General features: G+C 37.5%; 1 protein-coding gene across 1 annotated transcript in view; it reads left to right on the forward strand.

Annotated features, from left to right (window-relative positions):
- Stpg2 (sperm tail PG-rich repeat containing 2) overlaps positions 1 to 13,244 on the forward strand; it is a 406,599-nt gene extending 393,355 nt beyond the window's left edge. The window contains exons 13-14 of the mRNA XM_076933306.1: positions 4,754 to 4,902; positions 6,413 to 13,244. Of these exons, the coding sequence (XP_076789421.1) occupies positions 4,754 to 4,902; positions 6,413 to 6,416 (153 nt within the window). The 3' untranslated portion in view covers positions 6,417 to 13,244. The remainder of the gene's footprint in view (positions 1 to 4,753; positions 4,903 to 6,412) is intronic.
- Positions 13,245 to 23,926: the final 10,682 nt, after the last annotated feature.

The raw sequence follows: 23,926 nt of genomic DNA on the forward strand, positions 1-23,926 counted from the left end.
TCTGCCTTTTATATGTCTTACTTCTAAGCCATGCCTCTAAGTTACACCTTTAATCATGCCCTTAGGTCTTGTCTCTAACTCTGATCTCTATACTTCTAAGTCATACTCTTAAGTCACACACCTTTAATCTCACGCACCTTTAATCTCAAGGTATCTAAACCAAGATTATCAGAGTGTGCTCAGCTGTTGTAGGCTATTGTAATCCAAATCTCATGTCAGGGTATATGGCTCAAGATGGCTGCAAAGCTGATAGCCGCTTTCTGCTAAAAGTTGGCCCCCAACAGGTTGACAAAACAGGAAACAGGATTAACTTTCCTCCTATAAATATGCTGCAAATTCTCTGTAAAGAATAATTCAGGTTCTGGTTTCCTGACTCTGAGGTATATCCTGATATTGCACATCATGATACTTTATGATACCCTAGAGTTGTTTGAAAGAGTGAAATATTAAAGATCCTTATTATACAGTAATACTGAGAGCAAAAATGGAAAACACTTAGTACTGTGAGATCATTGGGTAGAATTGTTAGAGTTAATTTGATGTTTAGAAGGGCCATGAAATAGCTCAGTAGCACATACTTTAAAACATTCCATTCAACATTTTCAAATGTTTTGGAATTGCCTAACATCGAAGCAGATGTTGTTGGGTCTGGAGGTGGTTCATTGCTAGACTAGCACGTGCCTAACAGGTAGAGCATAAAAACCCCGCCCTGCCCCCGCCATGTATTTTCACTCCAGCTCCTCCCATGTCCATCCCACTCATGAGCTGATAGACTTTCTATATACATATGTGTGTGGATCTGCATGTGTATGCACAAACATGTAAATACAACCTGCTGTTGTATTTCCATTTCCATTGAGTGTGTATGTAGTGCTTCGGGGCTGACCACTCTACATTGGACAACCAATAAGGGGCTCAATCCTTGGAGAGACTAATTTCCCTTCTCCCAGCAGTATTTACTTGCCTGTAATCTTTGTCTACAGGTGGGGCCCTATAAACATTTCCTCTTCCATGTTAATAATTCAGGTTCTGGTTTCCTGAACCTGAATTATTTTCTGGTTTTCCATTGCTTTTGCTGTTGTTTCGTCTTGTTTATAACAATTATTTGTAGGAGTTACTGTTTTACAGAAGACTCCCTGATATTCTGACTCTTAAGCCTTTCAGCACCATCACCTGCAGTGTTCCCTAAGTCACAGACTCCTTGGCTCACCCAAAGAATGAGACATTGTACTTCACAACCAGTGCTCTTAACTGCTGAGCCAGCACTGCAGTCCAGAACTTCCATTTCTAGAGGAAGATAAATTACAAAGGCCACAGCTGAAAAGTAGTTGAATGCTAGAGATGCAGAGAAGACACTTCACTGTAACCTTGCATGTTGTGAGGCTAGAGAAATGGTCCAGTGGTTTAAAGTACTTGTTCTTTCATAGGAAGAGCAGGACCCAGGTTCAGCACCCAGCACCCAGCACCTATGGCCCCAAACCAGTTGTAACTCCAGTTACAGGGGATCCTACTCTCCTTATTCTGGCCTCTGAGGGCACCAGGCACACTGTGATACTTGAAGAATACTCGGACATGTAAAATTAAAAAAAAATAAGATTTCATATTGTTAAATGTATTTTGAAAAACATCAAAAGATTAATATTGTAATTGTTTGCATGAATTTTGTTTTAAATTTCCCTGTTTCTTTTTTATTCTCTCTCACACATGAATAGCTCTACATTGCTACAGACCATTTTGTGACATTATTAGATCTATAATGTATCATAATCTTACATTTTTAAGAACATCAAAATTTATCTCCTTGCAAGGAAGGTATTCTTTCCTGCGAGTACAAAGCAGTGATCAAACCTCAGGGATTCTCACATTGTTACTGTGCTATTATCTGTAATATAGATCATATTCCAATTCCTCTAACTGTTTGATTAATATTTCATATCCAGAATAAATCATTAGTCACTGTATTCTTCTAACCACCTTTTTTTGAAACAAGTTTTGATCTTAGTATTTCCAGGCTGTGACTTTTTTGAAGTTATTTGTTAATAGTTTCAATATTTTATCTTTCAACATATATATACAACAAAAAGTAGCAACCCTATCATTTTCTTTTCTCACAAGAAACAAAGTAACGTATTTAAAAAAAAATATGTCATACTGTGATTTGGAAAGGCATTCATTTTTCCAGAGAAGAAAATATATACTTTTAATCCAAGCAAGCATATGAATAAATATGTGCTAATAACCCCTTGTGACGAAAATGATTTAGGCAATATATTTTATGGCACATAGTGAGTATATACCATATTATTTATAACTTTACTGAAAGCCATAACCAATGGAAAAATTAGAAAATATTCAGATTTATTTCATTAAGTATGTGAGACAGAAACATAGCTTTTAAAAGTGGGTAGATTGTCTCTCAACTGTAATTCACGACTCAAGTACATTCATCATCATTTAAAGGAAACAACATCTATAAATTGTTCTTAGTTCACATTAATTTTCAATCGGTTTTGCAAGCCAAATTATGATGCATAATATAAATTCTTAAGTGGACATTAGGCTCCTCTCTGATGCAGGAATGTCTCTACATAATTCCTCTGAAGATCAAATACACCAAAGGCATATGTCACATTCCATGTAACCTTCAGGCACAAAATGATAGAAATACAAAATGACTGACTTCCAGTGTCTAGTAAGGTTGTCAGGCTTTCTACTTCTCCTGCTTGCATGTGAGTTAGGAAGAACAGAATTGTAGATATGGTGTTTTCTCAGTGGGTTAGAACTTAAGATTAGGTGTGGTCTTCCAAGTCAGTTTAGTTGTTCAGTGTCAAATTGTTGATGGCTCTGGTTATCACGGCATCTGCATCATGCCTGCATCACTAATGCTATTTCTCTCTGGCATCCTAGTAGTGCAACTCTAAAGGCTCTTTGTTTCCCACTGTATTGTTCTGCTCCTTTGTCCAGCATTGGGTGGCTGGTGGTGTGGGCTGTGTTCCGCGAATGTTCTGCAGTGCTTTAGTGTTTTGTTGGTTCAGCTTTCTAGTGAGTTCAAGTCCTGTAGTGCACACAGATCCTTTGATGTTACATGTGGTTTGGAGCCACACATTCTAACACAGTAATTAAGGCAACATTTTATTTCCTTGTTTTAGTAGATTTAAACATCATTGTGCAAAGCTCTTCCTAGACTTTTGGGATAATATTCACTGATATGAGGTCAGTATGTCTGGTTCTGATATGAGATTTTTGGCCAATCCGTGGCATCCTAGTGTTTCAGAATTAGAATATGACTGCTCTAATCCTGTTTTCCTATGTGTAAGGTTGGCAGGAGGAGAAACACATGTGACTCAAAGACAGCACAGACTTTATTTAGAATTAACCCACAGATGTGGGGGAACCCTCTAGAACACAGATTCTCAACATTTGTGTCTCTACGCCTTTGGGAGTTGGACAGTCCTTACATAGGTTTGCCTAAGGCCATGAGAGAACAAAGATATGCACATTACAATTTGTAGCAGTAGCAAAATTTGAGATATGAAGGAGCAACAAAAATAGTTGTTATAGTTGGGAGTCACCACAACATATAAAAGGGTTGCAACATTAGGAAGGTTGAGAACCTGCTCTGGAATAAGTAACCAGAGCCGTTACAGAGTGGTAGGGTAGTAGCTTACAAGTTGGCATAGTTATACAGGAGAAACATGGAAGATAGGAGGGGACTGATAAGGGCTACGTCATATTGACTGACTGTGTTAATTTGTCTATCAAATATAAAGCAATATAAAGTAAAATAGCTCTGACTCTATTTCAAACATGAGGACATTAAAGCTCATAAATAAGAGACAATCTTCTGGAAGACACGTTGCTAATTGCTAATTATCCTCCTATTTGAAGCTGGTTTAAACCTGTAACTGTTGTCTTATCACATTCAGCTCCAACTGGAAAACTATAAGCTCTAGAATGCAGAATTCTCAACTTGTTTTCTTAAATTGCTCTTCTCGGTTCCCAGCTCGTCCATAAAATTCTACTGTGTGGTGTCTGCTGGGAGGGCAGTCTAAGTCAGAAAGGAGGTGCTGCAAGGGCTATGTTACCACCGCGTGTTGGGTTTGCTCTGCTCACATATATGATTACATTTAATACTGACAGAAGTACCACAGCAGAGTTATGACTTATGATTGTACCATCCCAATGTATGATTTCACTATCCCGATTTTACAAGTGTTTCCAAAAAGACATTTAGATAATAGTGGGTGAATGAACATTGTATTAATTTCAGTATTTAGTCACTTGGAAAGTTGCTTCAAACTTTTTCTTCTCAGTGTTTTCATTGATATATTGCCTAGGCAAGGTAAATGGCCTATATCTTGCTAGCTCATGCTCATAACACTGAAATAGTATTATACACACACACATGCATATATATATATTGCATATATTATGCATTGTAAATATAGCATATTTTAAATATATTATTTATCCTATAATTATAGTGTGTATATATTATAGTATAATTACAGAATATATAATATACACATAAAATTCTAGCAAGAATATTAAGTACAATTTAGTTAAGGTCATGACTAATCACATTTTTACATGTTAAAGAACATTTATAGATAGTAATCCAAATTGTAGTATATTAATAAATGATATAGTGAGTTATTTTGTATCAATAAGATCATTGTTCATTTATCTAAAACTACACCTTTAAGGCATATAGATGATATAATTAAAATAAATTGTTTCTTTTTCTCCATAGCTCAGTCCATTTTTAAGACATTCTCTTCTGAAGAGAACATACAATGTCACTCTACCGTGTTCATCCTCTCCTAATAGAGAAAATACTGGTTGTCCATCACAAAAACCCAGACAAAAATTTCAAAGAGAGAAATTACAATATTCTAACTGGTAAGTATGCTGGACAAACAGAGTCATAAAGAGACATGCATGTAACATGAACTTTCACTGTGGTATAGATGTGTTGGTCAGATCCTTGACTTTCCTCAAGGTGATTAGCCTGGTTTATGGTGCTAAGTAGTCAGTAAGAGATTATAGAGAAAAATCAGCTTCGTGCTTCTACATTAGACTGCTAATTTGGTTTTAATACTCTGTTTTTCTTTTTGTTTTTCATGGCAAGACAGAGGAGTTACCTTAATGTGATTAAGTTATGGAATCTTAATTAACTAGTCTTCCAATACAAAAAATTGTATTATAATAAATTATAATACATTCATATTGTGCTTGAGCCAGATATTTTGGGATTGTATGATATAGCAGAATGAGTATCTTCTGGATAAATTGTACCTCTAGGTACATTTAGACAAACAATAGACATTCTCCTATAAAACATTAGCAGATAGCTTACTAGCTGGAAGCTAACCACTGAATTCCTCACAATGCCTAAGATAATAGCTTAGGCTTTGCTTATTCATTTTGTAGTGCCGGATAGGACTTAAACAAACTGATGCTGCTGTATCTAAAGATTCTTCCCCATTTCAGTGTTTATACTATAAAAGGTACTGTACTTCAGGTCTTGAGTAGTTCTATATTAATTGTTACAGCACTAGATTCTAAACAAACAAGTTATTTATCAAGTTAGTAAACATCTAAAGCTACAAATTCTGATACACCACAGAGTATTAGAGAAAGAAATCAAATTCTTTATTAGTATCATTGAGATCAAATATAAATAACTATGATGTTTATATTTATAAAGGTTAAGGATATCCAAGTAATTAGTATTTTACATTACACGCTAGAAAATATTTCAGACATCTTAAGCTCAATAAAAATTCTGGGTTTTAGTTCTTCACTTTCTTGCAGTAAGTATAAAAGTATCTGTGGCTAAGACTATAATTCTATTGGCCAATAATGATCTAGATTGGAATATCCACATTTTAGATGAATGACCACATAAGTATTTTGTATAGAAAAGTAATGTTCTTGTTTTATTTTAATTTTTGGAAAATGTTTTTGCTAAATTAAAAAAAACTAGCCTGGAAAATATTTTCTTTCTGCATATCAAAATCGCCAGTATCTGTCCCCTAGTCTCCTAATGAGCTGTTTTTATTTTGAAGATTATGTCTTTTATCTGCTTTCAGAGCATCAGAAACAAAACAAAACAAAACAAAACAACAGCCCACACACAGACTTAATCTTCCTACATTTTTTTGCCTTCAGCTTCTTCCACAGTGTTCTTTGATGTTTACTAATGTTCTGCATGGTGTAATTTGGTAGGGTTTTTTTTAATTAGTCATAAAAATTATAGCCTATTGTATTTTCAAGTATTGCTGTTCTATGTCCTTTCTCACCCTAACTTCATAATCTGGTGACAAGCATTTTTGTCCTATGTTTAATGAATCCCACATGTTGTCATATACATTGTAATTCTCTTATTTATATTTTGTTCTCTGTTTAGTTAAGAACTTCCTGTAGCTCATCCATCTTTCATCATCTAACTTGAAGATAAGTACATATACTGTGTTCTTAATTTAAATTATGTTATGTTTTCAATTCCAAAACTCCCCTTAGGCAATTATGTACAAGCTTTGTCTTTTTGGCGTTGAGCATTTCACTCTGATGTTTAAACCACAAAAGGCAGCCCCTACTCCGATTGAGACTTGGCTCTGCATATAGGATCTGTCTGCTTTCTATTTTCTGTCTCTTCACCATATCTGACAAAATGGCTAATTGATTTTTGTCAAATCAATGTTACTTATGAAAACTTACCACATGGTTGATATTCTGATGTAAATTCATCTCTGAATCCAATTCAGAGATGTGTACAGGGATGTACACATGGCTGATACCAGCCTCTTTAGAACATGGCTCTCTCACTCGTCAGGAGTCTCATCACTCACTTCTCAGGTGCTAACACTCTGTCTCCTCAGGGCAGTCAAAGGTTCACCATGTCTGCCTTCTGTCTGCTTTCCTCCTCCTTGTGCAATGGTTAGACACCATGCCACTGCTGAGATTTTTGGTCTGTTGGCCACATGCACACGGATTTTGACAAATATCTTCCATTAGAGAGTGATACAATGTGGGGTTCTCACATGTTCTTCCGTCTCTTCAGGTTCTGCCTGAGGACCCTGAGAATAGCAGAATATGAGCTTAGACTCTTACCCACCTTGTGACTGGTTGCTCTCTCTTTTTAAAGTTAATTAATTTTTTACTTATTCACCTTGCATCCCACTCACTGCCCCCCTACAGGTCACCTCCTCCCACAATCCTTCCTTCATCCCCCTCTCATTCTCCTCTGAGCAGGTGGGTACCTCCCTATGTATTCCCGCCCCATCCTGGCATACCAAGTCTCTATGAGACCAAGCACTTCCTGTTCTTCTGAGGCCAGACCAGGCAGCTCAGCTAGAACATAGCCTACATATAGGCAACAGCTTTTGGGAGAGCCCCTGGTCCAGTTGTTCGGGACCCATATGAAGACCAAGCTGCACATCTGCTACATTGTGTGCATGTGAAGAGAGGCCTTAGTCCAGCCGTGAATGTTCTTTGATTGGTGGTTAAGTCTCTGAGAGCCTGAAGGTTCCAGGTTAATTGACTCTGTTGGTCTTCCTGTGGAGTTCCTACCCACTTCAGGGCCAACAATCCTTCTCCTATTCTTCCATAAAAGTCCCCAAGCGCCATCCATTGTCTGGCTGTGGGTGTCTGTGTCTGTTTGAGTCAACTGATGGATGGAGCCTCTCAAAGTAATCTCTTACCTCCTCAGCATTGCCCTATTGGTTCCCTCACAGGGAGCACAAGGCTTCCCTTGAGTTAGATGCTCCTTATCTTTCTCCTCAGGTTCCTGGTTCTTCTGGCTATCTCTGTGGCCTTTTGTTCTTAATGTGTATTTAGACAAAAAAAAAAGTTCTTAGTAATAAGATTTTTCAGGTACATAGTCTATTGTTCATTGCCATATCTAAAATTTCTTATTATCATAATTCTTCAGTGAGTTCTCTTTTATGTATCAACAATTCCCGAAACCCAGTATCTTCACTGGACATTTACAACTAAAAAAAAAAAAAAAAAAGAGAGAGAGTGAGAGAATCTTATAAACTCACTGTCTCCCAGTATTCTGCAAGGATCTCTTCCCTTTAAGTCAGCATTTCTACTCATTAGTTAAATTCACCATTACAGATAAACAAGAGGATCCCCTAGAATCTTCTCCATGTTTAGACATGTTTAGCTTTGTCAATGCAAACCCTCAGAAAAAAAAAAAACTGCCAGATTTCCATGTAGGAATATTTTGCACTCTTTGCACTCCAGTAAATATGATGCCACTTGGAGTCTCTGTCTTTAATTAAATTTCTGGGGGGGGGGGGAGCACATGCTTAATTATGGCACAGTTAGACAGAAGGTTACTGCTCGGCTGAGCTATTGTACTAACTCTCAAGGAGATAAGTGAACTAAATTGTTCAAATGCTGACACCAATCCAACCCAAGTATATGTAACAGGAGAGAAAGCCAGACAACAGAGCAGTGTCCTGTGGTTGGAGGTCAGGAAACAATCAGCTCTTGGTTGGAGGTCACATCAGATGGTCAAAGGGACAGAACCTGGACAGACTCTCATACTCCCAGCTTTCCCTGTATCAAGTCCTAGGAATTCAAGGCTTCCTTGCCATACAGGGTATCAAAGCACTATTTGTTATATGTAACCTCACAGATACAGAGCTTAGAGAAAGGCTAACATGTCTGCACAGATGAATCCTAATAGAGCTTCGTACACGCTGCAAGCATATTATATAAGTGATTGCACTGTACTTATTGTTGCTGTAGCACTGGGAAAGACCTCTGCTCCCAGACCACTTGTCCCTCCTAAAAACCAGTGTATTAAGTTATACCATAAACAAATTAAGAGTGTATTTGCTGGAATTCCCTCTTCTTGACTCTCTCTCGGGTTCTCTTGTTAGACGCGCTACTCTTGTGATACAGCCTCCACATGGTTGCAGGTTCAAATCACACACTAACGTTCATTTTTATGAAGCCCCAGTCTCCAACAGACCATTAGTACGACCTCAAGGCCATGTTTGTGAGGAGTGACTACTTGAAGATACTTAGTCAATTGTTTTTTTTTTTTTTTAAATAAAGAATCACATTTTAAAATGCATTTCACAGTTAGAATGTTTGGCTGAACACTGGTTCCTTGTTTGAGATAATAAGAAGCAATCAGAAAGTATATTTTGGCTCAGTTGGACACAACTTATTGAAACAACTTTTCTCTCTTCACAGATACATCCCAAAGGCAGCATCACATAACCCAAGGTAAACTGGCCGTCTTCTCTCAGAGCTGTACTTCCATTGTGGTGACATCGTTCATCAGCTGCTCAGAGAACACAGCATCCATTCTAACCTCTACAGACAGGAAAGTCTGCGGCTGTAGCACATTTAATTCTATTTTTTCTACCAAATTTCTCCATTACAGAAGATATATATATATGAATAAATATATATATATTCATATTCTCCATTGCATTCTTTGAAACACATACTTTTGATGCCTTCATACAAAATACGGGGTTAAATAATGACATCCGATAAAAGCTTTTCTTTTTTTAACTTTAGAATCTTGTCTTTCAGCTGGGCAGTAGTGGTGCATGCCTTTAATCCCAGCACTTGGGAGGCAGAGGCAGGCAGATTTCTGAGTTCGAGGCCAGCCTGGTCTACAGAGTGAGCTCCAGGACAGCCAGGACTACACAGAGAAACCCTGTCTTGAAAAACAGAAACAAAAACAAAAAACAAAAAAAGAAAGAAAGAATCTTGTCTCTCACCGGAGAATCAGAGAATGCAGTGACGCTCTGAACACAAAGCATGCTAAAATAAAGCAAAGCTGTTATTGTGTGTATGTGCTACCCTCCTGGCTAATTTTCTTACGCTGTTTTCCTGAAATTCAAAAAGTATAAAATGAAAAGAATCACAAAAAACTGTTCACTATGTCTCACTTTGTGTTTATTTTATGGACAAGGAGGAAAACAAGAAAAAGTAATGAAATTGTCACAAGCCCTTTTCAGTGGCCTATTGTTTGGGAAGATGGATATTCATTTGTTTTCTTCAGCAAAAGTCTATGAAAATCTTTATGGGTTAGCTTATAGCAATTCTGCACATGTAGTAACATGTGCTTCGATGATGGTGGTTATTATCTTTGATTCCTAGTACTCAATATTTCTGATTTGGTGGTAATGAATCTTCTAAATTTATGTTTCTTTGAAAAAGTATTTTTGACTTGAAGTTTGAAGGCTGGTTCTGCTGAGTACCATTGCCATGGCTGCTAGGATCTCAAGCTGACCTGTGGGATTGCTGTAGAGAACTATGCTGAAAGTCTAATGGGAATTTCATTGTGTATGGCTTGACACAGGCCTCTTCATATTTTTGATTCTATCTTCTCTTATAATTTTGAGCACAGCATACATAAATGTCCATTTGGGGTAACTCTACTTGGTTTTGTTCCTCTGAGTTGCTTATGTATAGATATTTCTGAACCTTTCTAAAATCTCTAGGTTTCATTTCATGTGAATTTTCTATTCTTGTTTTCTTAACCTTTTGAAATTATGGTAATGGGAAAATTAAGTTGATGGTATTTCATCTCATATATCTTGGGTTTGGTTTTGTTTTTTGTTTTTATTTTTTTAATCTCAAGGAGTCCCGTCATTCCATTTCTTCTTTTGCTTTATCTGGCTCAATTAACTCAAAAGACTTGTTGGGTTCTGAAATGTTCTTCTTTGTTCTGGTCAAGACAAGAACAAATGTTATTACACTGATTGCAAACTTGGCTCCACAGTTCAGACATTTCAAAATAAGTGCATCTCTTTGTTGAATTTCGGATTCATATTCTACAGTAATTTTGACACTTATTTGTATTGCCTTTCTGCTCTCTTGGCATCTCTAGAGTTTCCTTAGAATCTTTATTTTGAATTCCTTTTTTGGGTATTGCTATTTGAAATATACTGCTGGAGAATTATTGTTCTCCTTTAGAGAAAGAAACCAAGATTCCTTTCACGTGTGGTTCCTTGTGCTAGTTGTCTTTTCTTATGTTCTAGTAGTCATTCCCCCCCAATTTTATGTCGTGGCTTTTGTGGGAAAACAGTTTTGCTGTTAGGTGGGATATAGGAAATAAGTGGAGTGGGTGCTTCAGCTTTGAAATAGAGAAAAGTCTAAGTTTGTGATATTATTTCTTCATTTTCCTCAATACTGTCAGTATCTTCGAGTATATCCATTATCTAGAATACAGCAGGAAATAAAGTTAGTCAGAAATTTTGCCATGGAGATGAGCTTCCATACATGTACATCTCCAGTTTCAATGAAATTATTATTTGATGACATTTGGTTGTGTCCAGTAGCTACTAAAGTGTCAATGTGTAGAAATACCATCTATTTCCAAACCCTTGAGAAAAATATCAGTAATGCCAAATGTTATAATGCCAGCATGCATGTTCACTGAGCACAAACATGGAAAGGACATTTTATCCAGGACTTTCACAATGAATCATAGGTTGCCCTTGGCACCAGCAGTTATAGCTCTGGAACTACAGAAGGGGGAAGAGTGGGTAGGACTTAAGCTTGTGCCTAAGAAACTTGCTGGACCTAAAACTACAAAATACTGAACGAGGCTACAGCAGAACATGGTTCAGTTTCCATCAGGGCCCAGCTGCTAGCACCTAAAAACTAGATGGCAATGCTAGAAACCTCTGCAGTGGTTTGGCTTCTATAAGATAAAAGATACATAAAGTAGGTTCCTAGGTAGCAAAGCAGATAGCAAACTTACCAGACAGGCCCCGACAATGGATGCACTTTGGGACCATGAAATTCTCCAGCAGTTAAATTTCCTGCCTGCTGCTATTAATGGGGCTGGTGAAACTGTTCAACTTGCCTTTTACCTGTCAAAATTAGGGAGGATCCCACTGGAAGATGGGATTATGGTTGGAATTTGTTATTTGTTTTTTGTTTGTTTGTCTTCCCTTTACATTATTTTTCTAACTCTCCTTACTATTAGGTTTTCAGACACTTCTTTGATGGTTTACAGCATTCTCCCTTTCTCCCAATCAGACTCAAAATTGTTTTCTTGTGTTACTTTGGTTCCTGCCTTGTCAGATCCATGCTCATCACATCTATATTGCAAGTTTACATGTTAAATCTCAAAAGCTTGGTAGATGCTCTGCTACAAATACTATTTTGGAAAACAAATTAGTCACAGAGAATGTTTTAAGTCATTGCTTTATTTCAGAAGGATCATTGACACTTTCAGATTTGATAAAAAGCTACAGAAATTACATAGACAGTAATTGAGTTACCCATGTATTTGAAAATTAATGTAATTTCAAAAAATTCAAGTACTTTGGAGATGTTCCAATTCTAATTCAAGACAATCTGTTGCAAAACAGCCTCCTTAATGTATCTAAGATGAATCACTAATGATTAAAACAACAAACAATAAAACAGGATAACTCCTCAATGAATAAGTACTCTTGTATTGAATTGAATAAATTGAACTAAAATGAGTTGTAGAAAATGCCTCAAAACTACCAGGCACTGGAGAGAAGACTTTGACCTCAAGTCCTAGCCATGGACTCCTAAGAAAATAGCTTAATCACCTGTATATGTGTTTTATGCCAGAACATAAACCCTTCAGCATGGTCATCAGTAGATCTCCATCATAGATGCTCAACAGCTCTACATGCCACAGAATATGTTATCAAGAAAAGAGTTCAGAAGGCAATGAAAATCTTTCTAGAAAATGTGAAGCTTAAATTTTTAAAAGAACAGTTTCAAGGAGGCGGTATATTGTAGCATGCATTTCAAATAGGTAGAGTTGCCTGAATTTTCTGAAAAAGATCTAGTGAAAAGTAGTTTGCATGGTTCATGTGAGACACAAAGAGATAATGTCTGAAAGAAATACCACAGGAATAACATGAACTTTGAGATTTGTGAAATTGAAGCTTAACTCTGACAGTTAAGTTCTTGGAGGAAATAGAGTCTCTGGAGCCCTATCCACGAGCACATTCTCTTTTGAGTAAGCAATTAAGGTGTTGGAAAAATTGATCATCAAGCAGCCAATATGGTGGAGAATGCTTGTAATCAGAGTGGGGCTAAACTCAGTGTAACTGTGTTCTTATAAAGAGTGCAGTTCTGGATATGGGAGCATGCACAGGGAGACTAGCGCATGACAACGAAAGCCAAGAAGATAGTGATGGAGCTGAGGCCGAGCATTCAGATTGCCAGACGTCCACCTGAAGCCTGGAGAGTGACAGTGAAAATTCTTTCCTTCAGAGATTTGGGAAATAAGCCCTTATGTTATTAGATATTAAAATAAGCTTTTGGGAACAAGAAAGCAATGTGAGTGATTTATAGTCAACCAAAGTCTGTATGCATTATTATAGCAATTTTATAAACTAATGTCAAAAAGAACAATAGAAACAAACCACAGGTGAGCTAGTACTATAAATTGATCACAGAATTTATTTCCTTTTCTTTTTCTGTGTTTTCACTCTTTGTGCCTATTTTTAATTTTATTAATATTTCTAATTTTTGTATAATAGCAGTAAAGTATATATGTACATGGAGGAGAAATATTTTAAAATGTATTAAGCAGTAAATGACATTATTCAAAGTAAACTAATTCCTGAATATAACCTATTGAGTGCATAGAGTGTTACTTATATGCATGTTTTTAGGACTGATGGTTTGGCACTGAACAGCCAATAGATGTGCTCTTCCCAGGGGAGGTCCATGTGTCCTGTACCTTTACCCGTAGTTGTTTCATGTAGGGTGGGGAAGCTAGCAAACAACAGTCCTAAGCACATCAATGACAGTGAGGAACCCATTCACAAAAGAACACACATGGTATGTACTCACTGACAAGTGGATATTAGCCCAAAAGCTCAGAATACCCGACATACAACTCACAGACCATATGAAGCTCAAGAAGGAAGACCAAAGTATGGATGCTTCAGTGCATCTTAGGAGGAAATATGGAGACAAAGTGTGGAGCAGAGACTGAAGGAAAGGCCATCCAGAGACTGCCCCACCTGGGGATCCATCCCATATACAGTCACCAAACCGGAACACTATTGCAGATGCCTAGAAGTGCTTGCTGATGGGAGCCTGATATAGCTGTCTCCTGAGAGGCTCTGCCAGAGCCTGACAAATACAGAGGTGGATGCTCGCAGCCAACCATTGGACTGAGCATTGGGGTCTATGATGAAAAAGTTGCAGAAGGGACTGAAGGAAACAAGGGGGTTTGCAGCCCTTGCGGGGAGCAACAGTGTCAACCGGTCAGACCTCCCAGTGCTCCCGGGAACTGGACCACTAACCAAAAAGTATACATGGAGGGACCCATGGCTCTGGCCGTGTATTTGGCAGAGGCTAGCCTTGTTGGACATCAGTGGGAGGTGCACCTCTTGATCCTGTGGAGGTTTGATGCCCCAGTGTATGGGAATGCCAGGGTGAGAAGGTGGGTGGGTGATTGGATGGATGAGCACTCTTATAGAGGCAGGGGGAGGGAGGATGGGATAGGGGATGTCCAGAGGGGAGACCTGGTGAGGAAATAGCATTTGAAATGTAAATAAAGAAAATATCCAATTAAAAAAAAAGAACAAAAATAAAAGACAGTAGGACATGAAGGGTGCAGTAGTGGCACACATACCTTGGAAGTGAACAATTCTCTAATTGAACTTAAGATTTAACCAAAAAGAAGGATACTCTGCTGGGTACTGGAAACTTTGCTAATTATCTGATGCTAGTGAAATCATGGCTATTGGAGTAGAATCTAAAGCTACTAACTTGCTAAACCAGCACAGTCCCTAACAAAAAACTGTAAGCATTTGTCCTGTGCCCACAGATGTGTAGATTTCATCCCTCATCAAGAGAACTTCTTTTTGCAATAGACAGAGACCACTATAGAAAACCACAATCAATCAAAACGCATACCATGGAACCCAGTCTCAGAGAATAATTTACAAAGCATTCCTGCACTTAAGGCTCAGAGAACACAACACAAGTAAAAGAAAATGTGTATGAGCCTGAGGATGAGGAAGTTTGATGTGGGATTATGTCTCCTAGTGACATCAGAGCTTTATCAATAATGTCTCACCAATGGACCACCAAAATGTGAGCTGAACAAGGTTAACACCAGTGAACATGCCAAGTGAGTTGGAGAAAAGACCAGGAGGTCTCAAGCTCAACAATAATTTTAAAAATGGTGTAGCCTGCTCTTTTTGGCTATGCACTTGAACACAGAAGAGGGAGGGGATGCTTTGGATTCAAAATTGAGAAACAGATGTTGAAGAAGTGGAAAGGAACCAAGGAAGAAGTAAGTCTGGATCTATAGCATCCCCCTTTCATACCAGTGTGACCTGGACATGATGGATCTGTGGCAACCCTGTTTCATACCAGAGCAATCTGGATATGAGATGGAACACCCCGTACACTACTGAGCTAAACAGACTGGCCTTCATATCCCAGAACAGACCACTTTTTGGAAGTAGCCACCCTAGAAATGAATGTGAACACTTGCCAGGTCACTGAGTCAATCATTTGTAGGATGTGACAGCACAGGCTGCCTGGTAAAATCTTCCCTCAGCTACTGAGGGCTGCATGACAGACAGCATCTACTAACTGGAGGAGTATCAAGAAGGTTCTCTTAATATGGTTTTTAAATTGATATTTTTAAAGAACACAAAATTCTTTTAAGTCTCAGATGAATTTTGTCATTAAAAAAACCTTCTATAAATGAAGAACTATTTTGTTCGTGAATAAAATATCTCCCAATTTAGACTTTTAGTTTTTAGGTCCCCAGTATGTTCTTGTTAGCCTTGCTAAGAGCAGATTCGTCATTTCAGATAATTGCCCAAGAGATGCTGAGTGCTAAACAACTTGCCACATTTATAGACTCTGACTTAAACTTTCAAATATATTGGGCTAACATGACATGTTCTTCAAAAAAGCAGGCTCCTGTTACCTTCCAGTCACTTACCTCTTGCTGTTATTCAAGGGAATTTTGGTTATGCCTTAACCAGAATTTACCATGTCGTGTGGCACCGATGGCATAAATTGTGATCTTACTTTACTTTCAGGGAGTTACTTCACACTTACGCCGGAGAGACCTCAGGCGTGATCCGTGTTGCAGCTAGATGAGCTTGCAGGTTTATTGTGATGCCGGTAAAGCATGCTATACATGGAATCAGTTCACGGTGTATTTATTTTAATCCTGCTTTCCCATTCTGTTTCCTGTACCTGGACATGATTCATCGTACCCACTTAGTTGTTCTCTATGATCATCTCTGAGCAAATTTATTTATCCCTTGAGCTGTTTTTCCTTAGTACTAGAGAATTAGGTTCTCATGGCTAACACTTTTAATCATAAAACTATTTCAGAGCTAGATAGTTTCTGTGATATTTGGTCATTTTATTTCATCATCATTAAGCTTTGATTTTCTTTCATGAGTCTTTTCTGGTTATTGACCATATTTTCTTATCCTTCTGTAGCATGGATTTTTTTGTTTTTGTATTTTGTTTGTAGTAATATCTTCTTGTGCAGAGTAACATTAGGAGTCACTTTATCATTATGTTTTGTTTTGTTTTACTTCAGTGATACGTGCCTAATATCTAATATCAGGTATGGGTTTGACCTCAATGGAGTAGGCCTTAAGTCATACCAGACATTAATCAGTTACTCTCACAAGCTTTGTGCCACCCTTGCCCTACTATATACTGTAGGCAGGATAGATCAGAGAGCTTATGGCTGGCTTGGTGTTTTGTATTTTTCTTTTGGTAGCATAGGGCCTCCACAGGTCTTGCACTAGGTAATCTGAAAAAAAAAATACACACACATACACACACACACACACACACACACACACACACACACGTCTTCCAGCTTAGCATTTTTATGGGTTTCCTGACTGTGTGAATAAGTGGGTCTCTGATTCTTGTGTTTTCCTTTTCTTCTGTTTTATTGTTTAGTCAATTTCAGTGTGATATATTTTTTGTCTTACTTATTTTCTTACTATTTATCTTATTATATCTTAAGATATGTTATTTGTCTTATTATATTGTACTTTATTATTATCTCTGAGAAGTCTGTTCCTTTATAATGAGAGGCATAATGGGAGTGGATCTGTATGGGAAAAAATGGGAGGAGCAACTGGAAAGAGTAAAGATGGGAAATCAGGATGTATTTATTATATGAGAAGAGAATCTATTTTCTTTTTTTATTGGTTATTTTATTTATTTATATTTTATATGTTATCCTCTTTCTGGTCTCCCCTCTGAAAACCTCCTATCTCATCCTCCCTCCCCCTGCTTCTCTGAGGGGCTCCCCCACCCACCCACGCACGCTTCATCTATTTTCAATAAAATAAAATAAAATAAAATAAAATAAAATAAAACAAAACAAAACAAATAGGACCAAAGGTGTGTGACCTTCTATGGTGACATCATAGTCATGCTTATTACAGCTGGATACCCAGACAATGGGTGTACACATACCCCAGACTCTACCATTTCCCCACTCCCTCCCTTCTTCAATCCCTTCTTTTTGTCTTTTCTTCTTTTCCTTCTTCCCCTACTCCCTTTCTTCCTATACCATGTTTTTATTTTTGCTTTCTGTTTTTATTTTGCATGTGCCAGGGAAGCACTTCCCACCAGGCTAAACAGACTATACTCCTAGACATTTTTGATTATTCAGTTGATATAAGATGGTAGAAAGTTTATCAAGCTAATTTTGAACTGGTTCTGTAACCCAGGAAGGCCTTGAACTTTCGATCCTTCTGCTTTAGCCTTGAATAGGTTGGAATTATACCAGGGACCAGCAAACCAAGCTCATAGTCTTTCTTGTATACCACAGATATATTTCAAATTTTCTATAAATCTGACCACTGCAAATCTGGGTTATTTAAAAGAATCTCAGGGGGAAAACATACAATAAACAGGAAGTAGAATAAGATTTAAATAAGATTTAAAAATAATATCATAAAAGCAAATGAAAAAGTAATGAATATATATTTAATAAGCTTTAAAATGTTAAATCAAAAAGCTAACTAAGTAAACAATCTTTCTGGATTCATGAATTTTAAAATTTAATCTTTTAAATAGAAATTCTCCCCTGAAACACAACGAAAGACAGCATAATTCCATCTAAATTTTCAGTGATTTATGGACAAGAAAAATCTAAAATTTATGTGGAATTTAAAAAAATATAATCTTGAAAAGTTTTTCAGTTCAATTTCAATTCCAAAAATTATTACAAAGCTATAGTAGCAAGACCAGTGCTGTAGTGACATAAGGAAAAATTTCTAAATTAATGGAACATAATTGAGAAATTAGACATAAATGAATATATCTGTGGTCAACTGCCTTTTATGATACTACCAGGACCTTTCAAAGGGAAGAAATGGTCTCTTTAACAAATTCTTTGGAAAATCTTATACACAAGAATTAAACAGGGCCATTTCTTCATATTAAATATGAACCTTAAGTCACAATTGAAAAAAAAAGATTTAAATGTAACCACTGAAACTATATAATCCTAGGGGAAAAAAATCTTCCTAATCTTGTATTTAGCATTGGATTTTTAGTACAGCACTAAAATATAAATGAAAAGAAATGTATATGCAGTGGATGAGTAACCTCTCACAAAGGATAAAGGGGAAAGGGAACTTCGTAGGATTAAGAAGCTTGCATAGAGCGAAGGACACACCTTTCAATCCCAGAGGCACCCTGCATCATGTGAGAGGATCTCTACCTGCAGTCCATCCAACACAGGGCTGTGATCTGGGATATAAAAAAATTTCAAATTTCAACATAAAGAAAACAGCTCAATTAAAACTAAAACATGGAAATAAACAGATATATAAAAAGATGAACTACAAACGACTGAAAGATATTTTTAAAAATATTCAGCATCAAAACCAAATATTCAAATTCCTAGGCCATCTGGGAAATGCAAATTAAAAGAACTTTGAGTTCTCCTCTTCTCCAATCAGAATGGCAAAGGTCAACAAAACAACTACCAACGAATGCTTGCGAGCACTGGAAGAAAGAATAAACTTCATTCACTGTTGCTCTGTTGTTATGCACGCTAATTGATGCAGCCACTCTGGACATGAGTGTGGAGAATTCTCAAAACACAGAAAACAAAAGACATAAAAATGAAAGTACTATGCGATCCAGCTGTACCTTGCTTAGCATATACCCAAAGGACTTGACATTCCCCTCCACAGATGCTTGCTCCATAATGTTCACTGGCAACTCATTCACAATAGCCAGGAAGTGGAAATAACTTAAATGCCCTTCAGCAGAAGAATGAAACTGTGGGATAAGTATATTACAGAATACTGTTCATTTGTAAAGAAAAAGGAAAGCATGATATTTTTAGGAAAATGAATGGGCCGAGGAAAAAAAAATCACATTGAGTGAGGTAACCAGAGCAGAAAGACAAAGGCCACTTGTTCTCTCTAATCTGAGATACCTAGTTCCAAATCTTCATATATATACATATATATGTATATATATGTATATATATGTATATATATGCATATATATAATGTATGTGTGTATATATATATATATATATATATATATATATATGAATAACTGCAGAGAATAAGGAAGTAAAAAGACACCACTGCAGTGGATGGGGGAGGAATGGCAGAGAGGGGGATGGTAGGGTTGAATAACTGGAAAGGGAGATGGGGAAAATGTGGAAGGGTTTTGATTAGAAAGGAAATTTCTTTTTGCAGCATACAGAGACCAAAATGCAGCAACCTCAACCTACCAAAATGAGCTGTAGAGCCCAGTTCTACATGATACACCTACAACACAGCTCTGGAACCTAAGGCCCTGGGATAATTGCACAAGAAGAGGCAAAAAGAAAGTAAGAAGCAGAGGAACAGGGAAATTGATCTGAAAATGTGTCTACTAGAAATGTCAGAGAAGCCATACCTGTGAAGTCTCACGGCTTGGTTGCCTAAATAAAGATGATCTGAACAAGTGCAGCACCAATAAACACACTAATGCAGAGTGGGGAACGATCACTAGATCTCAACCCTGGACAAAGAACTGCAGGCATTAAGGAATGCTGAGGGCTTACTCCGGAAAGAGCATATCAACTGGTTATCTACTTCCAAGTAGTAGTCCAGAAAAACTATATACTTACTAGTAACGTAGTGTAGAGTAACATAATAGAGACTCAGCAGGTTGTGTTTATACATTTAGGAATAAAACACACACACACACAATTAAGACACAATTATTTGAAAGACAGCTACGGTCTGGGGTGCACGGGGGATTGGAGGAATGAAAGGGAAGTGGAGAATGATATAAGTATATTATCTCAAAAATAATATTAAAAATCACAAAGGTTTGGGCATGGCAGTTAATGATTAGATCTCTGAAGATGAAGTGTGGGACCAAGCTCGCACTGCTGAGGCTGAGGCTGGGCGTTCCACGCTGCAGGCGGGTCTGGTTCAGCTGCTGGGTCGGGGGAAGTCTTCCACATGGGCTACGGGTTCCAATAACATGAGAAAGTCCGGTTCCAAAGCTTTATTGTTAATGGTGGAGTAGTTGGATCTGGATGGTGTGTGTCCCCCCACCCCAAGCCAGGGGAGAGCTGGCTTAAATAGGGAGGGGGAAGAGGGGAGGGAATAACTTAATTAAGCTACCCCCCTTTAGATAACTCATTATATGTAAATCTCTCAAGGCTGAAGCCTGTTAGTCACACCCTCTACCTGTGTCCTACTTGACTGAACAGGGAAGGTTAAATGGAGGTCAGGCCCCTGGGTTTTGGGGGCGTGGCCGAACACCTGCCATTTCTCTCTTGGAGTCTTGGGGTTCCAGGCCCATGCCCACCGAAGAACCAAGATACCCTTCCATGGCCCGACAATGAAGTATAGTGTTTGAGAGCCATTTTAAACATGGTCAATATCCTTAGTCATCACGGAAATTCAAATTAAAATGACTTTATGACTTTATCCCATCCCAATCAAACATCTAAGGTTAAACAAACATACTGTTGTCAATAACTGATGGCGTGGAATGTGGAGATAGGGGAACACTTACTTAGTGCTTCTGGGAGTGCAAACTCTTGCAGCCACTATCAAACCAGTGTGGATGTTTCTCAAAAAGCTAAAACCACACATGATCTAGCTGTATTACTCTTGAGTATATATATCTGAAGGACTCCATATCTACTCATCTGTGTTCAGAGCTGTTCTATTTACAATATTCAGGAACTTGAAATATGCCTAGATGTCCATCATCTTCTGAATGTACAATCAAAATGTGGTATGCTTAAAAGTAGAATATTATTTACATACTAAGATAACTAAAATTCCTAGGCCAGTGGATGGAGCTGGAAACAACCATTCTGCGTGGAATAATTCAAACCCAGAAAGACAAGTACTATTATATTTTCTCACATGTGTGGCTATTAGCATTGACTCTTAAGCTATGTGTGTTTGATTTAGAATAACCACTGAAGTCCAGAAATCACTAAGGGCCCATAGAGAGAGATTTGAGAGGGGGGTTATAATGAACTGGAATACAGTGTGTAAACGAATAATGGAACAAGCAAGTTTGTATCAGTGAACAGGAGTTAGAAGAAGTTAGAGAAGAGATTAGGGAAGCTATTAACAATGCTAAAATACTTCTGAAAAAGACACATGGAAGCCCCCTACTCTTATTTCTAATTGATCAATTAATTTCATTTCCAACTCATTTGCAGCCCCCACCCTCCTCTTCTCTCAGTTTCACCCTCATAAACCCCTGTTCCTACTACCCTCTCCCCTTCTCTGAAAACTTCCTAAAAATATACTAAATTCCACTTCGCTTTATATTTTTAAAAAGAGAAATTTTATCTTAATAAAAATATTCAATGAAAACATCTCCTACCAATAAAGAAATCATTTGGACTCCCTTGAAGTTTAATTTCTCCATCAGACAACAACTTCTATTTATGATAGGCAAGATTCTGTCTTAAAGTTGAAGAGTATTGGTGTCCGGGGACTCATATCTGGTTATTCTGTGGCAGAATGAATAGTATCAATTGTATCTTCTGTCAGAAAGTTACTTTACTTTTCACACTCTATGTGATTTCACTAAACCCAGGAATTCTGTAATGTATTGAAGGAGACAAATTGGATGAGAGAATAAAATTCTAACCTGTGTTCCTTTGTATTAAAGTGTGTTTGTTTGGAAAAAGCCTGGTATATATCATATCCCATAGGATTCTAGCATTTATCCCCACTCTTGTAGGACCACCAAACTGTAAATTCAGTCCGTGCATCTTTACAACAGCAGAACCCCAGCAACTTCATATAATTAGCTCATCATATTGATTCTCAGCTCTTCTGCTTCATTGTGGTAAAAATGGATCAAATTCAAAAGGACCACCTCTCCTGTGCAGCTTGCTTTGAAAGAGCAATCATACTCTTAAACACCAGAGTACAGTCATTGATTTTAGAATCAATGGAACATCGGGGCAACCCTAGGTCTCTGATTGGCGGGGCAAAAATGAGTTAGAACATTTCAAGTAAACACTAAATTACATAAAATCACATCTCCTTTGGCTGTCTGCAAGTTTGGGTTTGGCTTAAAATAGACTTGAAATGTTCAACATTCAAACTTAGAGTCTGAAATTTAGCCACGCACCTGACCTTTAGCCCACTGCTCAAGCTCCAGTTGAAATCAAGTGTAGACTTATTCTGAAGGGTTTTTCTCAGACACTTGATTTTACATTTTTATCACTTTCTAAGAGATGGGACCTTAGGCTGTGGGCTGGAGTCAGAATGTACTCCCTTCAAATGTGACAAAGAGTCTAGCAATGTTTGACAATCAGTATCTAAACAAATGCTTATTTTATATGCTGCCCAAGAAGGTAAAATGCCCTTGTTGGAATGCTAAATCACAGGCTGAACTTCACATTCGTAACAAATTAGAAACTGTGGTATTTTCAAGTTCATATACTATTTAGATGAAATTATACCAAATAATAGATAATTCAATCCTTTCAGTATTCTTTTTCCTAAGCAACCTTTGTTTTGACTATTTTAACTATTTTCCGTCAAGGACATGTAAATAGTAAAGAATGCCCTGAGTTCTATCATTTCTGAGAGCCAATTCCAAGTTATCATATATTCCATTTTATTTCTTCATGCAACTCTAATCTTGAGTAGCTAAAATTTAACTTATGGGATATAAATTCTTGCCTTGCTTTCCGTGTACCTTCAGTCATTGACAGATGGCTGCTGCCAAGAATCAGCTTGGGTGGGGAGCTAAAGTTCCCCCCAAACCGTAAGAATCTGTATGCATAGCTGGTATCCCTCAGGCTTCCTCCTGTACTTCACATGATAAACAGAGACCTTAGCCTTGCCTTCTGGGATGGCCCTTACCAATGATGGCTTTGTCTCTTGTTTGAGTCCCAGTTCCCTGGTCTGTAAATCAGACATAATTGTGTTTGTCATCTCCTTTACTTCACTGGGGGATTTTAAGGACTGCAAAACCACATAGTGCTTGACAATATAAAATGTTATGGTAATGGTTAAAATGAAGAATGACCTTGTCAGGCCAATAAGCAATCTATTCCTAGGGAGAAAGCAAGGCATCTGGGATATGAATTAACTCTCTCTGACCACTGGGGCACCATTTTTAGCTAGTGTGCTAGAGGGCATGAGAGAAAGAACATAGCATTTCCCTTCCCACTGTGCCTGTCAGAATTTTTAAAATAACTGAAAATATACATGGATATCTTAAAAACTCATAGAAAATTCAATCTATTAAAACTGCAACGCCATCTTTCTATCCTACATAATTACTAAAGGAACTAATCTCTAAGTCTCATTGCTTTAAAATGTAAACTAAATTCTGTGTGCTTTCTATAAAGTTCTCACTGAATTTGGCTTCAAAGCTTAGAATCTGGAACAATATTGCATTTGTCCTTCACAGCTCATTA

Source organism: Arvicanthis niloticus, chromosome 4 (genome assembly GCF_011762505.2).
Source record: "Arvicanthis niloticus isolate mArvNil1 chromosome 4, mArvNil1.pat.X, whole genome shotgun sequence".
NCBI classification, from domain to species: Eukaryota; Metazoa; Chordata; class Mammalia; order Rodentia; family Muridae; genus Arvicanthis; species Arvicanthis niloticus.